Here is a 22,522-nt window from a genome sequence, read left to right as displayed (position 1 = left end):
ACAGGATAATAAATAGAAGAAAAAGTTGTATTTGCCCATTTTGCTTGCCCTCTATCCTTCATACCCCAAATGGCACACTCTCGTTAACACCACCCCCTGCACAGACACTCCCCTTCCTTGTCACAAGTTGGGAGTTATTGAATGGTTTATTATCAATCCACTGAATATTCCCCTGCCACATATTCCCAGGCCCTGTACTTGAAGAAAGAAACGATTTTCTCAACTCTGTGAACAGGACTTTTTTATGTCAAAATAAACCATCTGCTTGTACAACTGTTTCTAATTACTTTCCTTCTAGCGTCTCCAGTCAGAGGAGCTGGGCACCAGGACCCCGCCCAGAGCAGCGCCTCTGCCCAAATCCTTCCAGGCAGTTCATCAGCGCCATCGCAACTCCAGAAGAAGCTCCGGACCTGGGTCCTTCCCCTGGGCCATCTGCTGGTCACACCTCCCTACCTTGCAGAGGGCCAGCCCCGAGTGCCCAGTTCAGGAGCTCAGAATGCGTCCTCAGGGTATCATGAACTTCTTACTGCTGGCGTCCTCCTTGCTCTTTGCTGGGCTCTCTGCTGTTCCTCAAGGCTTCTCTCCCTCTCTGAGGTAAGTCTGACTTGTTATCCTTCAAGACAGAGTGGCCCAGCTTTGCGTGGCAGGCCCGGAGTTTATAGATGGCCATTCTGAGCCAAGAGCAGCTTCTAAAGTTGGATGTGGGATAAACTGTTTTCAACCTGTTCCACTTTCTTTCCTCATGTCTATCCAGAATCTCTGTTCTTTTGCTGCTTTCTTTTGGGAAAATAAAATAGTTGAATACGAATGCCATTTCTCTTTCTGTGAATACCTATGAAGAAGAATTTCAACTAGGAGTACAAGGTGGCATCTAATGCCCTCTGTACCATCCCATGGCATATAAAAGGAATGTTATATGCTAATGTCATCAGTGCACGGGTACTTATCAAACCCAGAAAAGAAATAGTAATATGTGTCACAAAAACTAAACTCAAGTGTTTTAAAAGTGCACTCCAGAAAGAGTACATAACGCAAACTATATCATATAATGAGACAATTTATTTCTATAGGCTTTGTAGGTTCTTTTCTTCCTCTCATCATTTGATAGTAATGGGACTTTATAAAAGAAGAAAAGTGGAAAGTCAGCCAAGTGTCCTTTTGGATTAACTTGCAATTTAATTTGCACATGTGTGTGCATTTTAGATTCTGTGGCACACTGCTAGAGGACAGGGATGCATCACCTCTGTCCCTCAAGGAGAATGTCATTTTTGGGTCATAATGATACTTGATGGTACTTAGCCAGTGAGCAGTTTGTCTGCTTGGAAACAAAAGCTAAATGCAAACAACAACGAAATCTCCCCAAATCTCAGCCCTGTCTAGGAAGCATTGACTCCCCCAGAGGGATGGGGCCACAGGCTTCCACCCCATGGAGCTGAGTGGATGGTAGTGGGAGGGGGAGAGCGGAGAAGGGACAGTGCCTGAGCCTGACCTTGAGCCTGACCTTGACCTGGCCGTGGTCTTTGTGACCCCTGCAGAAGCTGGTCGGGCGCCCCCTGCAGGCTGTCCCGGGCCGAGTCGGAGCGCAGGTGCCGCGCCCCCGGGCAGCCCCCGGGGGGCCCGCTGTGCCACGGGCGAGGCCGCTGTGAGTGTGGAGTCTGCATCTGTCACGTGACCCAGCCGGGCACCTACTTCGGGCCGCTGTGCGAGTGCCATGAGTGGGTGTGCCAGACCTACGACGGGAGCACCTGTGCAGGTAAGGGGGGGGGCCGGGCTCCGGATGGTTTAGCTGCTTGCTGGGTGTGTGGGCGCATGCGCTTACTCACACTCACACACACTCACTCACACTCACACACACTCACACACTCACAGTCATTCACACACGCACACTCACACACTCACACACACTCACACAGACACACACAGTCACACACACGCACACTCACACACTCACACACACAGTCACATACACACACACAGTCACACACAGTCACACACACGCACACACACACACTCACAGTCACATACACACACACTCACACAGTCACACACAGTCACACACACACTCTCATACACTCACACACACACAGTCACACACACTCACACACATACTCCCACTCACACACGCACACACAGACGCACACACACTCACACACTCACCCACACCCACACACAGTCACCCACACACTCACACACACACGCACACACACATGTACTCAAACACACACTCTCATACACTCACACACACGCAGTCATGCACACTCACACACACATGCACACTCATACTCCCTCACCCTCACACACACTCACACACACTTGCACACACACTCACACACTCACACATACACTGCTACTGGGGTTTGAACTCAAGCCCTTATACGTTTGTGCTCAAAGCTGGCACTCTACTACTTGAACCGCGCCTCTAGCTCTGGGTTTTGCTGATTGGAAATAAGAGCCTCTTAGGTTTGTTTGTCTGGGCTTTTCTCCCCCACCCCCAGTCCTCAGACTTAGCATCCCAAGAAACAAAGATTTTAGTCCTAAGCCAACTAGGTGCTTGAAGTTTTGAGCTGTAGTGAAATTTAAGTTATTTTCTAGCAGTAGAATGAAATCACATTTTTTAAAGAAGTGATTTAAACTCTGATATTGGGAAGAGGTAAGTTTCTTGGTAGAGAACTCTTGACCACTTTACTGGTTTCACATAAATGTGTCATTTAACTGAGGCCAACAGGTCCAGTTCATCTTGACCACACAGGAACCCCATTAGTTAAAAGGATAAACATAATGAATTCCAAAAAGGGGTTTGGCAAATCAGTAAGGAAAAAATAGCAATGTATTTTTGCTTTTGATGCTACTAAGATCAAGATGTCCAAGAATAACAGAGAGATCAAGCATAAGTTGAGAGCAAAATATTTTTCCTTGGCACCTGGCTCAGGAATAGATTGTGGGAGTTCTTCATTTGTCGACTGCCTAAAAGGAAAAATAATCCTCAAAGTAAAACAGGTAAGGCGGAGTGAGGCCCCAGGTGCACGGCTCTGTGAGGTTTGTTTGAGAATCTGTAACGATTAGAACTCAACCCTTTAAAAACAGAACTGAAATACAGGCTTTTTCAATGTTGTGTATGTGTGTATGCGCATGCACCAGTACTAGGGTTTGAACCCAGGGCCTGGGTACCCTCCTTTAGGGGCAGTTTTTGCTCAAGAAGAGAGCTTTACCACTTGAGCCACAGCTCTACTTTAGTCTTTTTGGTAACTAATTAGAGCTAAGAGTTAATAGACTTGCCCACCTGGGTAGGATTTGAACTTCAATCCACAGATCTCATCCACTGAATAGCTAGGGTAACAAGTCTGATTCACTGGTACCTGGCCACATTTACTATTTTATCTTTGTCAGTCCCAAAGGCACAGAATTTTTAAGACTAGATCCTTGGAATGAAAGCTAACTATTGCCTAATACTTTAAATCAATTCGACTGTTAGCCAGATCCCGTGGCTTTTACGGCTTCTGGCAATCCCTTGTTAATATTATGAGTTTGGAAAAACTTCCCAGGGCTTTCTCTACTGGAGTTTCATTGGAAGACAAAGTGATGAGAAGCAGACTGCAGCTGGTTAACAGGGAGATGGCCTAGTGCAGTCACAAAAGACTGTGGTGAGCCGGCCCGAGAGACACCTCGCTCAGAAACTGCGGCAGCATGCTGTGGGATGTGAGTCTGCTTTCCTCCCATCAAAAGCGATTTGTTGTTTACTCCTAACATCTTAGCCACTGCATTCCTTTCTTCTTGAGAGTGGCTGCACTTCTGAGTCATCGCATGGTTTTGTTTTGCTTATATGTATTTCTATACAGGGAAAAATGCTCTTGGTAGTTCAGTGTTGAATGAAATAATTGTGCGCATCTGCCATTCTCACTCATTGACACTTTCCTCCTGGGCCTTGTACAGAATCTGCCCCTGTGAAAACTTTGGCCACTTTTTAAAAAATTGTAATGTATAGAGGAGTTGCAGTTATATATATATATATAGTAGGTGCATTACTTCACACACGTTGATACCCCTTCTCGTGTTTTTGTCCCCATTTCCCTCTCTCCACCCCTCCCAATCATCTTGTTTCCCCCCCTTCCCATTGCCATTTTAAATAAACAAATACACATTATACAACATGATTTTGGCTACTTTAGATAGACCCAGAATTCATCCTTACCCATGTCTCACAAGCCGCCTCATCACTGGTCAGCTTGTCCTGTATTTCAGATTGAATATCTCAATTCTGTTTTCCCAATCACCACTGCTGGCGAATCAGAACAGGATCTCTGCTGGTGTCTCTGGGCCATTACCTCTGTCAGTTTGTTCCAGAAAGAGAATAGCCTACTAGAGAGTAGAGTAGAATATCATAAAGTTGTTAAGGGTATGGAACCTGGGGCAAAATTTGTAGAGTTTCACATCCTGCCCCAGCAACTGTGTAAACTTGAACTTGGGTAGGTTCTTAAATATCTGGATCCTTGATTTCTCTCTGCAAAAATAGGGCTATTAACAGGAATTACCTTGTAGAATTGCAATCAGATTTAACATTGGTAAAACATATCAAATGCATAATACAAAATGAACACAGTACATTTTAATCTTTATCTATCTATCTATCTATCTATCTATCTATCTATCTATCTATCAATCTATTTGTCTGTCTAGTGATCTGATACATTGTGGTGAAGCACAAAATGCTGGAAGACAGACATGAATAGGTAGATGGATGGACAAATAGGAATCGAGATGATCTGGTCTTAAGGTTACTGGGAGTGTGTGTGTGTGTGTGTGTGTGTGTGTGTGTGTGTGTGTGTGTGTGTGTTGTGTGTCTGTTGATACTAGAGAGTGAGCTCAGTCCCTGGGTGTTATCCCAGAGTGTTTTTACTCAAGGCTAATGCTCTACCACTTGAACCATAGCTTTCCTTCTAGCTTTCTGGTGGTTAATTGGTGATAAAAGTCTCTTGAATTTTTCTACTCCTGCTGGCTTTGAACCATGATCCTCATATCTCAGCCTCTCAAATAGTTAGGATTACAGGCATGGTACTGGTATCCAGCATTATTGAGAATTTTGATACAATAAGAATAGCTTTGATTTCAAGGCACATTATTGATTTAAAACTCCAAAGGTCAAGTAGGGACAGCTATGTTGGCCCCATCTCCGACCATCTGGTGAGACACATTGTACTCTTTTAAGTACAGCACTGGGCTTTCCTATTGTGAATCACAAGGCACATAGTTTAGTGTGAATTGCTTGAAAGTGATTATGTTCAAAGTATCAAGTCAGTTCTACTTCTTCATGATGCGGGAATCTGTCTCACAGTTCTGTAGTATAGAGGTTTGGTGCAAAAGACTGTTCTTATATCTGTGAGGGATAAAACTAATTTTGGAGAATGGTGTCTTTGAGCACAGGAGCATCTTTGATGGAAGGAAAACAACAAACTTGCAGTTGATATTTCCCATGTGTCTCTGGGTCGTCCCATGTCCAGCCTTTTCAAACTGCTTTTGAAATATGTCACTCAAAGAGTTAGTGACGTGGACCAGCTGATCAATTCAAACTGGGCCAGTAATCAGCAAGTATTATGTATTTGTCAGATTCTCTTCTGGCAAGAGGGTGACTTGCCTGGATGTGTGATTTACTGTCCACCTTTCTTCCTGCCTAGAGTGCCCCTGTGCCTCTAATATCACCATTGAATCCAGAGCTGTGTGTGGTGGGCCAGGAGGATGCCTTACTCTCCTGCCTCCTGGTTTCTTGGAGTCTTGGTGGAGCTGATACCAGAGCCTGGCCTGCCTGTCTCAGGACCGCTTCTGTACATATGATGGATGGCATGTTGTCTTGTCTAAGCCTCTGAGTCTGGTCACTAATTTGTATCCTGTGTTTAGTGAAGATTCTGATCCCCAAATCCAAGCCCTCTAGAAGAGGGGAGTATATAAAATACTTGCAAGGGTGAGGCTTGAGCTCCTGCAACCAGTAGAGCGAAGCTTCCTATTAGTTTGCCTGCTCCATATTCCTTTTCAAGGTGATTACGTTGTGTGAGTCCTTTGCTCAAGGCAGAGGTGGGGAATAATTTACACAGCGATTTCAAGGGATAGTGCCTCACAGCTCTCTCCCTGAAGGGGAATCTATTTTTGCTGTTGGTTTTAAACCTCCAGTCTCTAAGGGACTTACCCAAAGGTGCATGGGAATATTCTCTTGCTTTAATTGTATTTGCCAGTGACTAGGTATCCAGGGATGGATGAGGAAGTTTCAACATATATAAGTTTTGCTTGTCCTTTTTTTTTCTTTTAGGAAGTAACTGTTTTGTGTGTGTGAGGGCAGCATAAGTTTTCAAAATTCTAGTGACCAGAATTGAATTCCCAAAGAGAATACAATAAAAGTGCATAGTTGCCTAAATAGGAAGCTTTTCTAGTTTCTCTGTATAACTAAAACTTACAAAAACATGATGCTCATTTGTTCTAAAACACCAATAGATAAGAGAGTGGATGTCAGTGTATTTCCCACAAAAATGAAAGCTATGCACATGGAAACCAGCCATGGTTAGCTCTTCCACAATGTAGGTATCCTTCAAATTTTTATGGTGTGTACAATAAACACACATGATTCTGTCACTTTAGACAAGTAAAGAAACACCAAGAAAATGGAATGACGCTTCATGCGGTGAACAGGTTCTCACTAAACCCAAAGAGCAGGCATTTGATGTTTAAATCTTAGCCTGCCACAACACAACATTAGGCGAAGGTTCCAGGCTTAAGTTCATTAGAGCACTCTCTCCACCCCGAGTGTTTTCTCCACTGCTGCACAACTGGGCATTAAATCAGTCTTCCCAAGCTCTCAAACCACTCATACTCATACACACACACACACACACACACACACACACACACACACACACACACACACACACACACACCAGGTGACAACACGGCAGGCATTTCAGCACACCTCCTGGCCCATTCCCATTTCCTACCCACTTGGCACATCGACCCATTTCATGGAATGACAGAAGTTTTAAGTTATTTAAATTATTCTTCTTCCCTTTCAAAAACCAAAATGTATACTCTAAATGCTTGGGCATTGAATAGGTTTAAACATGTGTCTTCTATGATTCTTTCTAAGTTTAGGTGTATATATTAATATTATCCCATGTTTATTCAAATGCACGTGTCCAAATATACAAATGGGTCCCCTCTCTCTCTGTCTCTCTCTCTCTCTCTGTCTCTCTCTCTGTCTCTCTCTGTCTCTGTCTCTCTCTCTCTGCCTCTCTCTGCCTCTCTCTCTCTGCCTCTCTCTCTCTCTCTCTCTCTCTCTCTCTCTCTCTCTCTCTCTCTCTCTCTCTCTCTCTCTCTCTCTCTCTCTCCCTCTCTCTCATTTCCATTAGGAATCTATTAAGACTCTGTCATCTGTAGTTCTTGCCTGTAATCTTAGGTACTCAGGAAGCTGACTGTAATTGACTGTAATTTGAAACTAGCCAAGGCAGGGTAGTCTGTGTTAGGTTCAGCTCCAATGAACCACCACAATTCTGGAAGTGAAGCTGTGGCTCAAGTGGTAGAATGCTAACCTGAAACAATAAATGTCAATGATAGCATTTGGGCCTTAAGTTCAAGCTCCAGGACCAACCCCCTACCCCCAAATCTACCATTCTAGTTTAATAAGATAAAGAAATGAATTTCATTTCCCCCCACAGTATTAGTATCAGTTATTTATTTATACATGGAGTTTCATTTTGGTATGTCCCTGCTTGCCCACTATATACCTGATCTGGATCTCCCCTGAGGGTCACTCTTCCTCATCTTCCCTCCCCCTTCCCAAACCCATCCTTGTTCCATTTTCATACGTGTATGTAGTGCATTTTGGTCTATAATAGTCTACAGTAAGAGGGAGTTACTTTTCTAAGTTATATGTGCTTCTGGTTAGCTCCATCTTATTTGTTTTCTGGTTTTGATTTTTTCATATATTTTTATTGGAGTTAATAGAAGGGTTACATTATATTCACCAGATAGCAGGTGCATTACTTCACATACATTGATACCCTTTCTCATGTCTTGATCCCCATTTCCCTCTCCCACCCCGGCCCCTCATCTTGTTTTCCTCCCTTCCCTATCTGACTTCAAATAACCAAATAAGCATATATACAATATATCAGATAACCAGGAAAAATACTGTAGCAATATGAGATAACCAAGGGACAGTAAAAGAGATGAGAGATAACATAGTACATTAAGGACAACAGTCACTCATTACATGGCTTTTGTTTCTATATCCTGGAGGTCCTTTCATTTAGTGTCATTCTATATGGCCTTATGAATCTACATTTTGTTCTATTGTAAATCTCTGCTAGTAGAGCCCAAGGTTTCTACTGATTATGACAAATGAGGGAAACCATTGAGCCTATGATCCTTTGAGTCTGGCTTACTTCACTTAATATGATTTTTTTCTAAGTCTTTCCATTTCCTTACAAATGGGGCAATGTCATTCTTTCTGACTGCAGCATAGAATTCCTGGTTTTAATTTTATTTTTTGCCAGTCCTGGGCTTGAGCTCAGGGCCTGAGCAATGTCCTTGGACTTTCTCAAGGCTAGAGCTCTACCACTTGAGCCTCAGCACCACTTCCGGCTTTTTTCTATGTATGTGGTACCAAGGAATCAAACCCGGGTCTTCATGCATGCTAGGCAAGCACTTTAACCACTAGGCCAAACTCCCGGCCCTGGTTTTGATTTTTGATATGGAAAAATTTGGCATTTCAAACTTAGACCCAGAGCTAAATACACAGCACACACACCCATATGTGTATGTAGCTGCATGCAGTTTTCTAGCACTGTGGCTTTGTGTATGCATGTAGAGTGGGGTGATTCGCCAGGTATATGCCACAAAGACACAGTAACAAAAAGCCTTCAGATGCCGCTGGTATTGGCAAAGGCGAGTTTCATATCCGGGGAAGCAGACCATCAGAAGCTGTGTCCTTTGGGGAATTTAGTTTTCCGAGCTGATCGTGATTCAAGGGCAGGAGCCAGGTTTGGAGAAGAACCAGGAGGTGAAGTCTTGTATTGCTGGGTCTGTGACTATCAGGGAGCTGTCCTGGCAGGATTTTAGGCTCCTGTCTGGGTGAATTCTTAAGCTATTTTCCATTAATTCTTAATTTGATAAAGATATACAGCTGCAAATCAGATTTTCCTGGGGGTGGGGAGAAGTGCTTTGTTTTGTCAAGAACCACATTTCCTGGCAAATAGGAAACTATATTTGCTAAGAGATCTTACTCTTCTACCTCCGCCAAATCATCTTCCTTCAAGCTGCGGAGAGGAACGAGGGCTTTTAGAGGAAGAAGAACAATGAGAGCTCCAGTCTCAGGGTGCTGATTCACTTGCCCTGTACCACCCCTGGCTTGGCTTGGTTTGGGCAGGAAGGTAAGTGTCTCTGCCAAGCCTCTCATCACTTCAGTCACCCATGTGGAGCCCCTCATTTAAACACCACCAAATTACTCCCTGTGCCACTATTTCATCAGGAAATTTCCTAGGAAAAGGCAGACCAGAAGTTTCTTTTGTTTTTTTAAAGAGGTCAGTGAATCTGGGTAATTGCTTAGAAATTGTCTCCTATGGCACACACACATTTGTGACAAAGTCAGCAGTGCAGTTTAAGAAGCAAAATCAGAAAATCAAAACATGGTAGACACATTTTCGAACTGATCTTTACTGCACTTTAAATCCATCATTTTCTGCTGTGCTGAATAATTAGACACTAGTTATTTTTCTAAACAAAATGACTTGGCTGTTTATGTCTTTTTCTTCTTCAAAATACAAAAGACAAGTTATAGACTTTCTTTTATTTTTGTCAACACCATCAGTTATGTAAGCTCCAGGAGAATTCTGAAAATTATTCTTTAAAGTAAAAAAAAAAAAACATTCAATGTAGTGGACAAAATTCTCTAATTCACCTGCTTGCATGGATTTAAACCTTAAAGTCAATTTTGTATTTGTAATAACAAAAGAATAGTGGAGAAATAAGCAGCTTACATGTCCTTTTGCTTTGGTGGGAGATATATTGATACAAAGGAATTCATTTGATTTTTCAAGACTTGTGAAAATAGTCAAAGTAATAATTCTGTAACCATCATACTAAGAAGAAATTCCTCCCTAAAATCATTGCAAGGCTCGTTTTCAAACATAACATAACAGTTGTCCCAAAATAACATAATTGAGGGAAAAATCTTTATAAATTTTCAGAGGACTAAAATGATTGCACAATTTTAAAGGACCTCATTTTTACAGGTAAAGAAAAAACTTGTAGGTCTGAGCCAGGCACGGTGACTCACACCTGTAATCCTAGCTACTCAGGAGGCTGAGATCTGAGGATCGAGGTTCAAAGCCAGCCCAGGCAATACAAAGCCAAGAGACTCTTATCTCCCGTTAATTACTAGAAAACAGGAAGTGGGGCTGTGGCTCAAGGGTAGGGCTGTAGCATTGAGCTGAAGATCTCAACGACAGCACCCAGGCCAGAGTTCAAGCTTCATGATCCCAAAATAAACAATAGCAACAACAACAACAAAAAATAACTTGTAGGTCTGAAGATGTATTTCAAGTGGTACAACACCTGCCAAGCAATCAGAAGGCCCCAACTTCAAACCTTAGTACCATGAAGCATTACATAGATAAAACTTCTGTTGACTTTGTCGTGGAAAGTGATGATTACTATTTTTATGTCAGGAAAGTCTTAATATTATGACAGTATTCCTCTCATCGACATCCCTTCTGGTTTTCATGTCAAAAGAAATTGAAGTAAAAGAATTTGTTTATTTGTCATGCCATGAGAGAACATTTTCTCAGCTGTCATTGAGGTTCTTACAGTGAGTGCACTTCACATCAGCTATTATCCACAGAAGAATGGCTCTCCTGAGCTAGCAACGGAAGAAACTTCAAAAGGAAAAGAAAAAGCCGGGTGCTGCTGGCCCACCCTTGAGATGCTATTCCGGACACTGAGATCTCAAGGTCATGGTTTAGATCCAGTGCAGGAAGGAAAATCCACGAGACGCTTACCTTCCATTAACTACTGAAAAGCTGGAAATGGGGCTGTGGTTCAAAGTGGTAGAGAGGTAGCCTTGACTCCAAAAGTTCAGGGACAGTATCCAGGCCCTGAGTTCCAGCCTCAGGACCAGTATGTGTAATGTGCATATGCACACACACGCACACACGCACACACGGACACACACACAGATTAGAAAAGGGACTTGAATCTATTTGTTATTTCCATGAGCATTCATTTCCATTCTATTATGTTTTATGAATCTGGAGCTTTTATGAACAAGTCACATTAAAGATTTCTTCCTTTTGCTGTTATCAAATTAAAGTACTCATAAAATGAATTCCAGGAATTCAAAGTCATGAGCAATTTAATACATGTGTAACTGTTTTGCGATGAAAGCATTCTGAAGCAGCGTAAGTGCACAGCCAGGGAAAGAATGGCTCCGGACGTCAGAATGATTTGACCTGGTCATGGGTGAGATGGGTGTGTGGACCTTTGGGTCATCATGTGGGGACATTCTCAAGTGCCAGTCACCAGCATCCTGGGATTCCCAGAGTTCTACTCAGCCTGTGCCTCCAATAAAGCAGCCCATCTGCGTGATGTCGAACTTAAAGACGGAGAGCACACTGCTATCTAGTTATGTAGTCTCTCATGACTTCAGTCATCTTGGCAGGTTTGGGTCAGATGGAGATGCAGAGGGAGGGAAATATTGGAAAATAACAGAGAACTGTCAATGAAAAACAAAAGCTGGTTACTATTTTTCTTCTATTGTTCCTTGCTGTGTGATCTTTTAATCTCTGTGAGTCTCAGCTGAGTGGCTGAGATTACAGGTGTGAACCACTGGTTTCCAAATAAAATATTAAAATATGCAACTCCCCCCCCTCTTGGTTGGTCGTGGGGCTTGAACTCTGGGCCTGGGCACTGTTCCTGATCTCTTCAGCTAAAGGCTATCGCTCTACCACTTGCCACTTGCAGTTTTCTGGTGGTTAATTGGAGGTAAGAATTTCACGGACTTTCTTGTCTGAGCTGACTTTGAACTACATTCCTCCCATCTCAGCCTCCCGTGTAGCTAGGATTATAGGTGTGAGCTACCAGCACCTGGCTAAGTATGCATTCTTGACGTGAACCAGTTGGCCAGCTTTGACATCAGCTTATGGATGAAGCCATAGCAGCCTAATATTTTGGAAAAATTTATATCCTTTTAAGGTTTTTCATATACCCTTTTGTAATTTGTTTTACTTGCCCCATTCCTACTTTACTTCTGTCTCAAGTCATTCATTGATCTCATTTCTGTCACTATTTACTACTTAATCATAATAATTTAATCATTAATGCTAATTGTTGTTCTGTGTAGCTGCTTATCATTCATTTATTCAGCCAACATATTTTAGCACTGTAAGTGACAAAAGCATATATCTATCAATCCACATTTTACCTGGTGTAATGTTACATGCAAAAGGATTATTCTATAGATTATTTCTACTTCTTTTTCCTAATACTTTCTAAATTGATTAGCCAAGTAAAACAATTCTAAAAATATGTAAAAAAGCATTCTTAAGTTCCTTATTTTATAACAGTGAAAGTTTCTCATAACACTTTGTGAAACTTAAACTTATTGCTTGTGGGTATTCAGTGATTTTGATAGCTTCTTATTTTTGTTATTCTGTCATGGTAGCCAGTAAAAATGCCCAGATTTAGCATATTACACTCAGCACATGAAATTTTATGAGAGGAAATGTGAAGCTGTAGCTACGGGGCAGGTGTTGTGATCCTGTTAAATTGCTCCAGCCAGTTTTAAATCATGTCAGGTCAGTTGTGTGGGGAACTTTGAGAAACACAGGAAATTATGCTGAGCCTGTTCTTAGCTGCTTGTCCTTGTCCTGTGACCTAAAACCATACCAAACTTGTCACATTACCAGCCCTCTTGCTGAAATGTAAGTTCTGAGTTGGAGGGTTACACCAATGGCATATTGAAAAGAAAAAAAATGCAACTTAAAAATGTTGTTGACATACAGTAAGATGTTAGATGAAACCGATAAGCAATTGCATTTGAAAACATAAGTCTTTTAAACTATACCTATTTGATCTATAAATTGCCTTGGGGATATGTAGGTACACAAAAGCCACCTATTTCAGATGTGAGTCAGTCTAAAAATTATCTGGTGCTTTTGTGGGGTTGCTGCCTCCTAACCTGTCTTTATCTGGAAAAGTGCATCCAGGCATGTGTAGATTTCACCAGAGCACCCTGTGATTTCAGGGTTCAGGCATATTGGCAACACACTGACTCAGAATGAAGAATTTTTATAACTTCAAGTACCTGAATGTTGTTGTTTATGGCAGCAAACCCAGTCTCTGCATGTAAACTCTGTTTCCACGCCAATGCAAACAGAGTGGGAAGACAAATGCAAGTTAACTAGGCTTGTGCTCAGAAAGGCACTGGCGTGGAGGCTGTGGCAGCCTCCAGCCCTGCAGAAGCGGAGGCTGAAGAGGCAGTATGATCAGCCAGTCCTGACCGCCAGGCAGCCAGGAGGCTGATGGCCCCTGTGAAGCGAAGGGAGAGAGGAGACGGAAGTGACTGGCAGCTTTCGAGAGCAGACAAGCTGGCACTTCCCAGAAAATGTCTGAAACATACAGTTCACGCTTTCCCAAGAAAAGGGCTAGCCTGAGCTGTGACATTTGGGTAGGAATCATAGGTGAAGTGAGTCTGGGTCAAATGTCTCCCCAGTCTTAGGGCCAAGGGTTTCCAGAGCAATCTGCACATGCCACGCTGTTGTCTTAAAGGGAGTCCACTTTCTAGCTTTACACGTACATTCAGCGGTCCCCATGTGTTGTCATCAAAAAGTGTGTAGTTTTCCGAGTCATTTCTCTTCGTGCATGTGGATTAAGGACATGTGCCTGCTTATATTTACAATGTTCGTTGTTTCAAAGGGAATTAAATGAGAATGCTTTCAGGAAAGCATTCATCCACTGTAAGCCAACTACTCCTATCTGTGCAGCTTTGTGTCTCCCTCGGTAGACAGGCTGTCCCACCTCCATGCGTTCACATGGGGAAAAATGAGGCTCACATCCAGACAGCCTAAGAAGATCAGACTTACAAAATTGCAATGTGACCTTCCACACAAGATGGTGACATGTGAGGGATAGCTTAAAGGAAATATCACGCTTTAACAACAATATGCAGAATCATTCTTTGCCGGCACAAATCCACACCAGAGCATCTGAAAGAGAAAACTTAACCTTAAAAAATGAATCTAAATAATGAGAGGGCAGCACACTGTCAAGTAACATCTCATAAAGTCCATTTTGAAAGAGGGGAGTGGGGAACTTTTCTTATATTTGTCACACAAGAGATAAAATCCTGTCTATTCGAATATGCTGCTAGTGATCAGGCCATTTGAAAGGAAAGGGCACAGTCCCAGAGCTTCACACTGATAAAACAGCATTCAGACTGGATGACTCATTGGTGAAAAATAGAAACCATGGAGAGATGGCCTAAAGGTCGTGGTGTGACGATACTAACTTTTAGAACAAGTGAAAAGCAAAATGTTTTCATTCTAGATTTTTGTCTCACAAGCTTAGTTGTAGAGGATGAAGCATTTAATACAAAACTGTTTTTGATTAAATGTAGGTTGCTATTTGTAGTGGATTAGATTTTGTGACCCCTCAGATCTCATATGTCAAAGCCCTGACTTCTAGTGTTGTAGCCTTTGGAGGCAGGGCCTCTGGGAGACACTTAAGTTCAGATGAGTTTCTGGAGGTGAGGTGCTGTGATGAGATGATGTAAAGTAGAAGTAATTCTGTTCCTTGACAGGAAGACAGTCCTCAGTACGAATTAAATCCATCGTGCTTTTGTTCTTGTATTTCCCAGCTTCTGCAACTGTGAAAGCAAAACATCTGTTGCTTAAAGCTTCTCCATCAATAGAACTTTTGTTGTAGTAGTCTGAGCTGAATTACAGAATAAAAAAAGTATTAGCCAGCTAGATTCCTGTCTGTGTGGCTTTGGGGCTGATACACACAGTTCTCTTAAGCAACAAGGAACACTCCAGCCATGAAGCCAATGAATTCAAGACTGATTAAAGTGATGCTACAGACAGAGCTGTTTGGAGTGTGTGTTCACGCACAGTGAGAGGCCATCATTGGCCTTTTCAGCTGGTCTTGAAGAATGAGAGGAATTTGGATCCTTGTACTTTTCCAGGCCTGTAATTATTTTTTTTAAACAAAATAGGCCTAGATTAACTCATGGTAGGCCAAACCACAACAGGTCCAGTTCTATTGATTTTCAGATTTTGGTCAGATGTACAGAGAGAGAGAGAGAAAGAGAGAGAGAGAGGAGAGAAAGGGAAGAGAAAGGGGAGAGAAGGAAAAGAGAGGGGAGAGAGAGGGGAGAGAGAGAGATTTTGCTCCAAAGAATAAAATCATTGCTAAATAACAATTTTCTTTCTCTGCTAATGGCTTGAGAATCTCTATGGTTGCTCAAAAGTCAAAGATAGTTACTATAGTAAAAAGAAAAAGCTTTAAAAAGTTGAAAAAAGAGATAATTACTGACATTTAGTAAAGAATATCTAAATTTTTTTTCTTCCACTGGGGCCATTTTTAGTAAGTGTCATGTTGGCATATTGTGAGTAGTTTCTGGGTGGACAAATTGGCTGGCAAATACATGTAATTCATTCCATAAAGATTCTAAAGACTTTTCTGCTGAGTAATTTCTAATATACAACTTATATGTATGTAAATTACTGTGAATAATTTTTCTTAATGGAATTCTTCTCTATCTGTTTGAAAGTTGTGAATAAGCTACTGTGTCCTCGGCAAGGTGATGGAATGCTGGAGTCTGTGGTCACGGTCAGGCACAGTAAACATTCCTTAGAGAATTGCACTGTCACTACTGAGAAAGTTCCCTTACAACACAGATTAGCTCTAGAATGTCTTCTCGTGAAAAAGTTTATGCAGGGGGTAAATGAATTGCAAAGATTTATTTGCACATTGTTACACTGGAAGGGATTTTAAGACGAAGTAAATTATGGCAGAATGTCTGTGTTGCAACAGTTCTTCCGCCACACGTTGCTTTTTCTAATGGCACACTTTCATGCTTTTACGTATTTTATTTGTTCTTAAACTTTATAAAATGACAATGGTATGAGATGGTAATTTTTATAAGATGACCCAGTTGAAGTCCCATGACCCCCCCCAAAAAGAAAAGAAATAGAGCACTTTCCTCTTCACCTTTTATATGTGCCTCAAAGACTGGTGGAGGGAACTGTCACCACAGTGTTACCTTCTTTTGGAGAAAACACAACCAGTTCCCATTAAACATGTTAATATTCTTGTCACATTATGCTTCTTAATATTAATATTTTTCTTAATATATTTCTTAATACTGATTCTTAATATGAATTCAATCATGTCCTGTCCCTATGTGACTGAGTCTCGCTTCTACATTCACTCTCCTGGTCTCCAGTGAGTCTGGGCTGTGGTGGGAAAATCCTGTCAGTGTCCCCAGGGACTTCAGTGTTAGCTGCTCTTCTCCCAGGGGCATTCACTCTGTATGTCCCTCACTTGTGGCTGCTGTCTACATCTGTCCACCCAGTTGCCTGAAGGTTTATTCCAGAGACCTGATGGTGACACGTCATTCTCTGAGGGGACCTGAGCCTGTGGAACATTTTCTTTTTTTTTTATTGTAATTAGTAAAAGGGTTACATGATATTTGCCAGATAGAAGGTGCATTAATTCACATACATTGATACCCTTTCACATGTCTTGGTACCCATCATCCTCCCCCCCACACCCCCCACCGTCTTGGTTTTCCCCCCTTCCCTATCAAATTTCAAATATCCAAATACAAATAAATTCAATATATCAGATAACAAAGTGAGATACTATACCAATATGAGATAACCAAGGGACAGCAAAGGAGATGAGAGACAACATAGTACATTAAGGACAACAATCATTCGTTATATGGCTTTTGTTTCAATATCCTGGAGGTCCTTTCAATTAGCTTCATACTATATGGCCTTATGTATCAAGATTTTGCTCTATTGCAGATCTCTGCTAGTAGAGCCCAAGGTTTCTACTGATTATGACGAATGAGGGAAACCATTGAGCCTAAGTTCCTTTGAGTCTGGCTTACTTTACTTAATATGATTTTTTTTCTAAGTCTTTCCATTTCCTAACAAATAGGGCGATGTCGTTCTTTCTGACAGCAGCATAGAATTCCATTGTGTACAAATATCACAACTTGTTGATCCACTCATCAACTGAGGGACATCTAGGTTGGTTCCATATCTTTGCTATGGTGAATAGTGCTGCAATGAACATTGTTGTGCTAGTGGATTTAGTATGCCCTTGTTTCTGGATGGTTGGGTAAATGCCAAGTAGTGGAATTGCTGGGTCATAGGGGAGCTCTATGTTTAGTCTTTTGAGGAAATGGAAAGACTTAGAAAAAATCACATTAAGTGAAGTAAGCCAGACTCAAGGGAACTTAGGCTCAATGGTTTCCCTCATTCGTCATAATCAGTAGAAACCTTGGGCTCTACTAGCAGAGATCTGCAATAGAGCAAAATCTTGATACATAAGGCCATATAATGTGAAGCTAATTGAAAGGACCTCCAGGATATTGAAACAAAAGCCATATAATGAATGATTGTTGTCCTTAATGTACTATGTTGTCTCACATTTTCTTTCTTATGACACAAGTCCATTAGCTTCATGTGTCCCAGCAAAGAGCTTATCTGATTTCTCTTCTTCAGTCAGAGACCTTTCCGAATTTCAAGGTTATAGAAAACTTGGCTTTGTGCAAAGCCATTTGTTTCAAGTTTCTAATCTCAAATCTATTACAGAGATTTGTAAAGCTAGACTGATATAGACATTTTAACTAATGGTATTTCTTTGTTTTTAGCCCCAGAGTGCGTACTTATGCACCTTTCAATGTCATTGCCTAAATGACATTCAGCATTCAGTCCATTTTGAAGGGACCCACGGACTAATTCCATGCCACTTATTGCAATAAAATACAGTATTAGAGTGTCTTTATTTGGTGTTGTAAAAAAAATAGTGCATATTAGCAAACAGCCTAAAAGAATGCAAGGTATTTAGAGATTCCACTTGTTGTATTTCTTTAAAAATAAATATATTGAAGTCCAAGGAAGTAATAGGGCTTTCTCAAAATTACTTTTTGTTTTAGATGAACTATGTTTTTTAGATTATGGCATTAAAGTTCACTCAGTCTTCAGATCTTCTATTGACTTCTCGATTATTCTTTTCATAAGTTAAAATACTTGTTCCCTGGTAAAAATTTCATAGGAACTGTAATATAATAGTAAGGTTTTATATACATCTCTACATAAATAAATTATATGTCATATCACAATATATTACTATATATATACTTTCTTAGGTTCTAAGTTCTGGACTTAATGCCAATAAATTCCAATATAAAAGTTTACCCTAAGGAAATAATCCAGAAGAAGGAAAAAATATAAGTATATATGAATTAATATATGAAGCCTCTTAATAGCAAAAAGTTGCAAGCAAATTATTTATGCAATTCTATGAAGTAAGGTATAGTATATTAACTTGATGTGATAATTTGCAGTCATTAAAATGACATGTATGGAGGACTTTGTATATGATAACGTGTCAACTTCCTTTCTATTCTATGAGAAAGATGTATGCATACAAACAAAAGCTCTGCAAGATACTGGTTGTACTTGGTAGGTAGAATTCTAAGCAGTCTTTTCATATTTACAGTTTTTGGTAATATTGTTTTCCCAATATTCCTCATTGTTCTCTAGGAATATGATGACATTACCTGAGGAGGGGTGCAATTCTACTTTCTCCTGCTGGTCTGCTTCCTGTGGTGGTACCCTTAGAGTCTCTCAGGGAAAGTTGTTATTTTCCTCATCATCTTGGTTGGCCAAACAAAAGAGTTTTAGTTCAAGATGTCAATGTATATGTACAATGATCTTGATCCATGCCACCTCCCTCCCATCTGGGGACCCATCTATCCCAACTCCATTCCCTCAAGTTATCAGGTCCCATTTTCACACTGAATATCATAACTGTATCTTGCCATCACTCCTTCTCAGTCAGCCTTTGAATCCTTCTCAATCAGGCCTTAGAACTATAAATGAGTCAGTGGCAGAGTGGGAGATGCTAATTATGCTCATTTCTTAAGGTGGAGTTGATGGTTCCATCAAAATGAATTTCTTAGCAAGGCTGGTGGCTTTCAAAGGGCTCCTTGATTCATGAGTAGGAAAAGCGGAGATGGAGAAAAAACCTCAGGGCACATCAGAGAACATCATTAGAAATGGGTGACACAGACGTGGCTTTCCTCACTAGCTCCCGTTTCTTTCCCAACACTAGCACAAATGATTCTCTGCCTCCATACTAGACACTGAAATGTGGCTTTCCCCTAGGCTTGCTTCTCTGTTGCTAGTGCTCTTGAGTGAGACCTGCCTGTCTCCATCCCATCCTTCAAGGTTTGGCTTTTATATACCATGGACTCCCAGAAATGATTCCATGTATGGCAGCTACTTCTCCGTGGTGGCATGACTAATTTTTTTTAAGGTACACACTCATCTGCACAAAGAAGTAACGAGCTGAAGGAAGGACATTTCCCTCCCCTGAGGTGAGACTCAGATAGGGGAAGTGGAAGAGGACCCAGGTGGAGGAGAGGTACAAAGGGTTTCACAAGTGTCCAGGATTTGGTTACAAGTGAGCTTTCTCATTTGGGTAGCCGAAGTCTTAGGGTTGATATAATTTCCATTCTTTTATCTTGAAGCGGGAGAGGAAATACAATGATCTCAGATAGAGTCAGTTCACCAAGATAACAGTTCATATCTCATACCTTATGCTGTGTATTACATGACAAAAGGGGGCATTTAAACACTATGTGGTCAGCTTTCCTAATATTCTTTCCTTTCTCCTAGTGCACCTTATAGTTGCACATATTTACTTGAAGCTTCCTCTGCATCTGTTTTTCAGTCTGCATTACTCTATTGTTACTTATTTCTCATCCAGTATGTCCACTTGTATGCTGCCAGGATCTGAGAGAGCAAGTTTGAAAGAGATTTCTGTTCCTGAATGGCAGGTGGCATTGGGTCAAATTCCATACTCTCATCATCACCACTTTGCTCTAAAGGCTGATATGCTTCCCGCTGGGCTAGCCCGTAGGGATTGAACCTTGGGTTGGCATTCTGGCTGGGCTGGCGCCCTGTCACAACACAGCTCTGTCATCATCAAGAAATCATTTAATCTCTCCTCTTTCAAACTCCCTGTCCGTAACAGAAGTGGTTTGACCTAGGTGGTCTCCAAAGTCTCTTCAAGCTTCAAAACTCAGCTTCTATGATTTTAATGTGTAGTGCTGCATAGCAATTGAGCATGACTGATAAGTGACTCTCAATGAATGTGTGTAATTAATTCTGTTCCTACAGAGAATGAACCTATTTTAAAATCTGCACTCATTAATATTGAGTGCAAATATCCACAGTCAGTGTCTCTGGGTGACAGTTTTTCCTTGAGAGCTTGTGTTCCTTTTCCTTTGCATGCTCAACTTTTTGCTTGCGATGTTCTCTGTTATGATAGTGGTCACACTTCCGAACGTACATGTTGAGAAGATCATTATGTTGAACATGAATTTCCATACAACTGACTACTTCTTTTTCAAATACTGAGGTAAAGCTGTTCTGTCAGTTTTGCATAAGGCAACACATAGAATCAGCTTATCCACAGAAATGGTTTCATACTTGCTCAGAGTTGTAGAGTCTCTGGTCCATGCCAATGATGAGGCAGCCATCACTGTGTGAGAATGTGGTGGAGTAAAGCCACTTCCAGAGTCTGGAAGTCATAGATAAATGAGATGAGGTCATTGGAGTCCCACAACGTTTCCTGTGACCTAAAGACCTCCCGTGAAGCCTCACCCTTTCAAGTTTCTACCACCTCCTAATAGCACCACTCTGTGGTTCAAGTGTTTAACTTGGGAGCTCTTGGGGACAACTATCTATCAGTACGTCCCATCTCAGAGCCTTCATTCTCATTGTGCAGATACATTAGTGAAGTCCCCCCCATACCTTGAATATAGGTGTCACTCTAAATCCAGACATGGAAAAGAACTTGGGAATGCTTGGGTATGGAGGGAGCATGAGAAATCTAGATTATGGTGTAGAGAAGGTGCAGGGGTCAGGAAGTTTGGGGAACATGGCTGAAGGAGAAGCCCGTAGTGAGAAAAGCCAAGAGCTGCCTTCCCACCTCGAGGGGTCTCATAGGAAAGGAAAAACAGAGCAAGACCAGCCCTTATAGGGGATGGAAAGCTAGATTTGAGATCTTCTAGCTTTGTAAGTAAATTTCCCTGAAAATTCCACCATCATAGTCATGATCATAATTAACACTAAATGGTCACTACGAATTTACAAGACCAAAATTACTGTAAAATGATCCTTTTACTCTTTATTTAATTTCTCATAGGTGAATGCTTTTTATTTCCTTGTTCTTAGGTCTGGAATGTACATTTTTGAGAGTTTTACAAATCTGGCCCCGGTCACATGCATACCAGAAGACAGAGCCAGTTTCAGACACAGGAGATAGAATTGTCTTTCTCCCTAAAAACAACATATATATGATTGAAGTGTCAATTTTCCTTGTCAGTCTGGGTCAGAAAATTTAAGCCAGAAAGATATTGAGTCTCTGAAAAACTCTCTGTACTTGGACAACCTATTCAAAGCTGTTAAGTTGTCCATAAAAAATAGACTGTGCTTGGTGTATTTTAATTTAAATTGGTCACATGGAATTCCTGCTGTCCACAGGGTCCTGGTTCTTCTTCTCCAAGCTGAGACTCGGGTGTACCTGCCTGCCTCTTGAGCCTGCACATTTCTCCATCAGGGCAGACCCCTGAGGAGCAGCCAAACCCCCATCAGAAATATTCTTCTTGAGACATTAGCTGACAATTTTTCCCCCTTTTCAGCAAGAAAAAAAGTCCCTGCTGTCAGGTTCAAAGATGGGTGTTCCTTTCACAGGGTTTAATACACTGAAAGTTTCAGCACAAGAGAGGGAGATTTTGATGCCAATCTCTAAGGTTCCATTCCCAGCAGTGGTTCTGTGGTAGCAATTTAGTCAGTAAGATTTTTCCATTCAGTCTGATTCATAAGTCTTATGAAAGTACATATGAGCAAGTGCTTCTGGTATTCCTGGTATGCAGGTTTTAATTTGAATGTATCAACCCTTCACTTAAAATCTTTGTTGCACCTAAAGAAAATTAATTCGATACCCCCCAAAAATAAGAAAGAAAACTCTTGATTGAGATTGAGTAGAATTACTGTCAACTTATATTTCCTTTGAAATTCAGATGCCTCGTCTTAGTTTTCACACAGGCTGGTGAGAAGTCTCTTGCCTAATTTCTGATCATTAGTTTTTCTTCGCAGATGTGGAAAAGCTCTATATTCCCAACCTCTCCAGTGAAATGAGTGTACAGATCTGCTAATAGAATCATATGTAATAGTGCACCTTA

General features: G+C 41.3%; 1 protein-coding gene across 1 annotated transcript in view; it reads left to right on the top strand.

The window, feature by feature from the left end:
• Positions 1 to 288: 288 nt before the first annotated feature.
• Positions 289 to 22,522, top strand: part of Itgbl1 (integrin subunit beta like 1) — a 176,932-nt gene continuing 154,698 nt past the window's right edge. The window contains exons 1-2 of the mRNA XM_090341909.1: positions 289 to 594; positions 1,536 to 1,753. Coding sequence (XP_090198035.1) covers positions 497 to 594; positions 1,536 to 1,753 — 316 coding nt within the window. The 5' untranslated portion in view covers positions 289 to 496. The remainder of the gene's footprint in view (positions 595 to 1,535; positions 1,754 to 22,522) is intronic.

This window comes from Megascapheus bottae, chromosome 11 (genome assembly GCF_031878675.1).
Source record: "Megascapheus bottae isolate mThoBot1 chromosome 11, mThoBot2.hap1, whole genome shotgun sequence".
NCBI classification, from domain to species: Eukaryota; Metazoa; Chordata; class Mammalia; order Rodentia; family Geomyidae; genus Megascapheus; species Megascapheus bottae.
Note: the sequence above shows the minus strand (reverse complement) of the source record. Positions and strands in the feature narration are given on the sequence as shown.